Source organism: Dermacentor andersoni, chromosome 2, assembly GCF_023375885.2.
Source record: "Dermacentor andersoni chromosome 2, qqDerAnde1_hic_scaffold, whole genome shotgun sequence".
Lineage (NCBI taxonomy): Eukaryota > Metazoa > Arthropoda > Arachnida > Ixodida > Ixodidae > Dermacentor > Dermacentor andersoni.
The window spans coordinates 5,065,896-5,073,062 of NC_092815.1; the positions used below are offsets into that span (position 1 = coordinate 5,065,896).

The 7,167-nt window shown below is 43.5% G+C and overlaps 1 protein-coding gene across 5 annotated transcripts in view; it reads right to left on the minus strand.

Annotated features, from left to right (window-relative positions):
* The window catches only part of LOC126543027 (uncharacterized), a 248,848-nt gene extending 242,409 nt beyond the window's left edge, over positions 1-6,439 (minus strand). For all 5 annotated transcript variants that reach the window (XM_055077589.2, XM_055077591.2, XM_055077590.2 and 2 more), the window contains exon 1: positions 6,226-6,439. In XM_055077589.2, coding sequence (XP_054933564.1) covers positions 6,226-6,227 — 2 coding nt within the window. In that variant the 5' untranslated portion in view covers positions 6,228-6,439. The remainder of the gene's footprint in view (positions 1-6,225) is intronic.
* Positions 6,440-7,167: the final 728 nt, after the last annotated feature.

Consider the following 7,167-nt stretch of genomic DNA (forward strand, 5'->3'; position numbering starts at 1 on the left):
TGACTGCGGAAAACTATCTTGCTCAGAGCTTCTAGTATACATGTATAGCCGCGGCACACGGTAATGGCACGGCAAAGGCAGTTAGTTTTCGTTCATGAAACACAGGCTGCAGTGTCCCCGGCCTCAGTGGTGTTATAGTCCAACCTTCTATTTCTTGCCTTAACCAGAATTTAAGTTTAACACCATTTTTTTTTTACTTATCCATGTACAACTAATTTAAAAGTACCCTCTAATTATTATACATAGGCGATATGCTTAATTCACAGACGAAAATAAGCCAGTATATATCTTTCAAAATGGCAGCCGGTCTACACACAACACCTCCCCCCCCCCCCCCCCAAAAAAAAAAAATTTTAATTCCTGGGTACAGCCCACAGACAACGAAACAAATGGCCTCAGCCCAAGATTACTATTGTCACAAAGACTACTCTTCTCCTCAATGTTTTTTGACTGTTCAGCTGATCTTCACACAAGCAGCTCTGGCTAAAGCAGTCCCATTGCCAAGTAGAGACATTTGCAGCACTCCATAAAAATTGGTTTGATGACAACCATTCATACTGTAATCTACCACTTCCACTATAATCTGCAAGTATTAAGAAGAGACCATTGTGCAGTCAAACATGGTATAATGGTATATCTTTATGCTTATAGAAGTAGAAAAATAAGACTAAGAGAGCAAAGCTAGCAATACACAAATTAGACATCTTTCAATACACACCAAACTCTTTGGAAGTGCATTCAGCTGCACAGTCAGCTTGTAAATGGGAAGACAAGCATAAAATTTAAGCCCATTGCTTGACTGGTTTACAATGCATGATGGTCGGCAGAGCATATGGGTGGGCTCATTTCCACAGCAGGAAGGAGCCAATAACTGAAGCAACCCTGTACGTTCGGTGGTAGCTGCATAACCACAAAAGTCAAGCAAAAGATACTCATAAATATTTCTACACTAAACAAGTACACCTGTGAGAAAAAGTATGCGGACCAGGGATTTCACAATAAAGCCGATTTTTTTCCTCTGCCTGTGAATGCAACTTGAAATTGAGAACTGCATTCCGAACTTGGCATTGTGAACTTTCCAGTGTACTCGTCAATTTCAGTTTAGGCATGTTAATTACGAAGAAATTTAGTTAGTTTTTTTTTTTGCAACCCTGTTGTCAGTATACTTTTGCTAACAGGTGTACATTCAGTTCGAATTCGGATACCTCCAACTTACTGTTTTCTTTTCAGAATTATCTAAGAGACGTTGGTCCTCATTGCACTGCACCAGCTACTCCTTATTTTACCATCAATATCTGTGCTCAAACAAGGTTTGAAGAAAAGACTATGGCTACAACAGTTTACAGCATTAAGGTTCACATACACACCACACACACACACAAAAAAGGTGTTTCTCATGGCCAGTTCACAAAACTCAAATGTTCATGTTGAAGTGAAGACGACATCCATTGGTAGGGAACACCATGCTCCCGAATGCACACAAGAAAGCCAGAGGAACACGATTACAGAAATGCAAATATGTGACAATGTGCAAAAGATGGACTTCGACAATTATAATGTTGTGATCAAAGTTACAATAATAAGATTTATACACATGCCACACAGGCAGAAGAAATAACATTCGTTCATTTATTGCTTTAAGTTCCCCAATGGCATTTTTTGGGGGGGCAGAGCTGCGACATGTCCAAAATTAACGACACTTGATGTGGTGATGTCGATGACAGCATTTTCTGAAGTCAGCAAATTTAAGATACTAAATAAAAATTAAATATGCATATGGAAGTTTACTTTATGCCTTTGTGAATAGTGAATCATAAAAGCAAGCATACTATAGTGCCATTAGCTTGAGTTTGTTGCTGTCTTTTACAACGCTGTAACCGACCATAGCAACTTTGGCCATTCCAAGTCAAATCCGCAGCCTAAAATCAAAATGGCGCTTGGTCCGTGGAAGCTGTTCCAATGCTGACATGACGAAGTTCACCAAGTACAACTCCTTGCAGGAGCATTGTAGTTGAAAGTTATGTATAAATTATTTTTACATAGTAGAAAGTGTTTCAAATACTTCAATTATACTGCACTGTGCAAGCTATGGAGTTGAATCAGATGAGTACTGGTGAACACATTAGATAACGGATGACATTAAGGGAAACAACATTAGGTTTGTCTGTGTGGCATCACGCAAATGGCATTAAAATTTAAGGCATTAGCATGTTAATGTCATTTTCTGCGCCCGTGTAGCATGGGTATTAATAGCCTGTAAATATCCCCGATCCTTCAAAATAATGTAATGTAGTGAAGAAGATTGGAGCCACTGTGCTGACCCTAGCCACAAGAGGGAAGCTTCTGCTTACTGTTACTTTCAGACTGCCTCGTGCTCACCATGTCCCTTAGCACAAATAAAACCCACATCATATGTGGTGGAGGTGCTGGGTATTCAAGCCAGGGTGTCGAAACGACACTGTTCATTCCAGTTTTTGTTCTGGTTCAGCGAAAACTTCAGTTACAGTTCAACTGCAGAGCAAAAAAATAATTATTCACACCAGTTCAAGTTCATTTGCATAACCTAAGAATAATTGCAGGAATAATAAATAAATTTATTTTGCTAAAATGGTCGATGCTACTGCTAAGCTGCACGGAATGATGCCACGTGTTGTTCTGTAGGCCGCAAGTATCATTAGTAGGTTAGAAAATAATGCAGATCCAACACCAATGCTGAAATCTATGTGAAGCGAAGCATTTAATGAGGGAAAGAGAAGTGAAGATGAGGATAGGGAGTAGGATGCAGCTATGTACACTCTCTTGCCCAATGGCTCACTTCGTTGATATGTTCAGCCAAAGGCCCACCAACATTTTTTTTTTTCTTTTTGCTGAAGTGTCTGTTAATTGGCACTAACAAAGAGGTCTTGTGCATACGGGCCCTGGGCCCTTATTCACAATATGTTCTTACACTAGAATTGTTCGTAAGAGAAAGTTTGAGCCGATCCTGATACTGAACAGTGACGGTGGTCAGCCAGTGGCACTGACGCACTGACGAATGAAAGGCTTTATGAATTCATTCTCCAGATCCTAGTCAGCAAGAACATGGAAGAGCTGCCAAAGTCTGCTGCAAGGAGAGTAGTGCACGGCTCCGACACCTGTGAGGCTGGCACTATTTGCTAATGGGAAGACTTCCTGTCATATTGGACGAGACACAATTGTTATATTGGAGGAGCTGCTTGAGGTGCGATATTGGAAAGCATGCAGGCGTTTTCCCCCTTCAGAGCACAGCCTTTACCCAGCACCAACGCAAGACTACGAGCAGTTTACCTGGAGCCCTGTGTCATGCAAGTGTTCAGCAATGGAAGAAGTCGAGAGGGCAGCCACAGTGCAGGAAGGAGTTTCTGGACTGCCGTAGAATCTTTCTGCGAGACATCCTTGTCCGCAATATTTAAACTTAGCCTATGCTAGTTCACATTTTTTTTTTTCCATTTCTCCTAAGGTCATCGCCACCAAGAAGGAAGGTCATACCCATTTATTATAAATAAAAGATTTGCAACAATCCGGGACATTAGGTAACAAAAGCTTCGATTTAATTATCACATCACAGAAGCAAAGCATGGGTCAGAAGCAATATGTCACTTCTATTCTTCAACTTCTGCAATTAAAAGGCCCCACCCAGCTGGGAAGGATTGTTTATTTCAATGGTAATACATAGGTCTCCAGCTAATGGAAAGCTAATTAACAGTCATCAGATTCAAACGCTTATGAGTGTATTGATAATGTCTGCACCTCCCCCCTTGATATGTTGAAATCTGTACTAATGGCACTGCTACTCCTATATTCAGGGGAATATGGTATGTATTTAAAAATGAGGTAGACAGATGAGTCGCAAGTGCAGGCAATGCATCGATGAAATGCTCCAGAAGAGGTGGCTAGTCTAAACTGAAAACAATTATTTTTCTTTTCAGCTTCCCTTCGGAGTGAAAAATATCCCAACATTCCAATTCAGTTCCGACTCGAGCCGCAAAAATGATGTTTTTTCCCAGTTTTTGTTTGATACCCTGATTCACACATCTCTACTAAAGTGCATGTTGCACTGTTTTGGAAGGTTTCCGATGGCCATGCACCCAGGATATTGTCCAGTAATATTGGCCTCCGATCTAGAACATGTAGCTTTGCAAATAGCCTCTTATAGCGAGTGTCACAATATTTGCAATAGAATATGTTCTGTCTTCTTCAGCCCATTCACAAGAGCACACAGCAGTCTCTGTTTTTCCTCCTTGTACAAGCATTTAGCATAGGTCATGCCAACCAAAGGTCTAGGAATTGTTGTTTCTATTGTGCAGCTGGTTTTATAGTTATGGTGAATTGCATGTTGCCTATCACATACAATGTGGAGCTTTCCATACCATTTGCAAGCGAAGTCTCTTTGCACATTTGGCCACAGAGCTTGCTTAAAAAACAATGTGCATCACTTGTCGCTGAGGGTAGCAGCGGTTGTACACCAATTTTGTGAGCTAGGTGCAGCATAGCACCTGCACTGATGTTCTCTGTAATGTTGCAACCACTTGAAATCAAGTGCCATATAATGTCGTTGTGGCCTCCACCGAGCGCAGCGTCCCAAGCGGCAAGCAAGCCAAGCAGACTGCAGAGGTGACCCTGGCTTCCCCGAACACCGACTACCAGAGACAGATCAGGGAACGGCATTGTACAGGCAAGCCATCCGGCCAGTATAACAATATGAAGCATCATTCCAGCACACAAATAAACGCGGACAAGCAGAAAAGGACCACAAGAATGCCGGTTACCCTTCTCCGCTTCTCCATAACGTGCGCTGGAACGATGTTTCATAATGCTAATCACAACCAGCTAGCCCAGCTGTCCCCACTTAAAAGTCTAACAAGGTAACAATAAGCAATGTTTGTTACTCATTACTGGCCACGATTACTCCAGTCATGAAGTAGACATTTTGCTGCACCTAAACCTCTTGTATTTTGTGTATTAATGCACTGTTTGCTTCCCCCAAGCTGATTTCTTTGATGGTTTGTGTAATAGTAGCTCTACATCGGCACTGTTTATAAAAACAATAACAGTCCATACTCACATCAGCATAAGTCACAACTCTTTTATTTCGCTTTCTGTGAAATCGGAGGAGGCATCATGACCACTGAATAAATGTATTTGCCCAATCACTTCCAAGTGCTTGACCCTATGATGGCGCTCGGACATGCCAAATAGGGCGCTGTATGTTAAGTTTGACCTAACACACATGAAAAGGTTGAGCATTGTACTGAAGCATCAAGATATCGCAATAATATATTTCCGAGAGAAGAAAGCAACTTCGACAAATGAAAGAATGTCACACATATGGACATGTTAGCACTTTATCTGCGTGCGTGGGAGTGAATTTAAGAAGCAATTAAACCACCAGACCACAAGCCTTGCAGTTTTCACCAGTGCATTACTTATGATGTGCACTGCGAGGGCAGTAGGCAGCGCATGATGAACGGGTGTCCAACTTAAACTCAAGCCTCATATTTTAGCCGCTAATCAGCTGTGCTTCACAAAGGTTCAAAGCTAACGGGAAGCAACAGTAATCAAGATGGCATTTAAATCTAGTGTTACACTCGCGGCAAGAGAAAGACCTCGTTCCTTGCACCGCTCTCAACACAAAGCTCTTCTTCGGGCAATGCCTATGTTTCTCCACACAAACTACCACGGACTTGCGTTCGAAGGCACCATTCGAGATGTTCGTGCTGACAAAAATCGCAACCGACTGACTCATCGTCTCCCGAGAATATGTTCTCCCAGAAACCGACAGGTCTGGGAATACCACTTACACAGGGGGAAAAGGGCGTAGCTTTTCTCCACAGTTCCTCTCATCAACGGTTGAAAAGGAAGGTGTTGGCGGCCGTCACCAACAGTGGCTGCGATAGGACCGCCAGCCCGCAACAAAGCGCAGCCAAACATTCACCCGCAGGCGGCATGGTTCTGACCTCCGTGACAGACGCGACCTCCCATATCGAAAATGAGGCGCGTGGATATGATTACGCGAATGATTTGCTCATTTACAGTGGATGCTTTCGCTGAGCCAAGAGAGAACCCAGTCTGCCGACGAGCGCGCCGTTTGTCAGTGCTTTTCAACACAGGTGAAACGAATGACTCCTTCGAAGGCGAATGCAGAAAGGCGTGAGTGCGCGCAGAGGGGTGCTCTTGTACTAGATACGTAGAGTAGCTGGTACTCACATAAGAGGGAATTGCAGATCGAGGATCGCGGTCAGAGGCTTGGCTCGGCGCTAAAACTTTCACTACAATGCTTTGTTCATGATATAACTTTTGGAATTGTGTATCCTTGACAGCTTCCCTATTGATGGACTCCCCCCGCCGCCACCGCTGATATCAACTCAAAACAATTTCCGGCCGCGAAAGAAACACAGTGCGTGGCGCCATCTTTGGAGGCCACGAACAGTTATACATGTCTGTACTTCTCAGCTCAGCCGTATCAAGGCGCTCTAATTTACGTGATAGTTTTGAAGTGAGGGAACCTCGCAGTAAAATTGGGTATGAAGAACGGCTGAGGAATATGGAAGAAAGTAAATGGGCTGGGAAAGTGTTCAGGTATCTGTACAGGAAAAACATTGATTCACAGTGGAGGAAAAGAACTAGGAAGCTTACCAGCAAGTATGCGGCCTATAGGGTGGGCAACACAGCAACAAAGAAGGTCACGCGGAAAGTCAGAGAGGCTGAAATAATCTCATGGGTGGCGGCAATGGAAAAGAAACCTGCCATGAGTAGGGCACGAATAGCATCACCATTCACAAACTAGCAAAGAAGACGGATTGCGTCATCGGTCTAATCAGGCGGGTGGCTAACAGAAGGAGAGGCCTGAGCGAAGAGAATCTCATAAGGCTAGTCCACGCTTTCTTATTGTTATGCCATTTCACGTACGTAGCGGCCATGCACGTCTGGAAGAGGGCCGAGCGAGACAAGCTAAATGCCATGATAAGGAGGGGGATCAAGAGCGCGCTCGGACTACCAAACTACACACGCACCGGCCGACTCCTGCAGTTGGGTATTAATAACATCCTGGAATAAATTGCAGAAGCACAAGAAAGGGCACATATTCTCAGGCTCTCCGGCACCAGGTCAGGCAGATGACTCCTAACAGAGATGGGCGTCCCCCCGGCC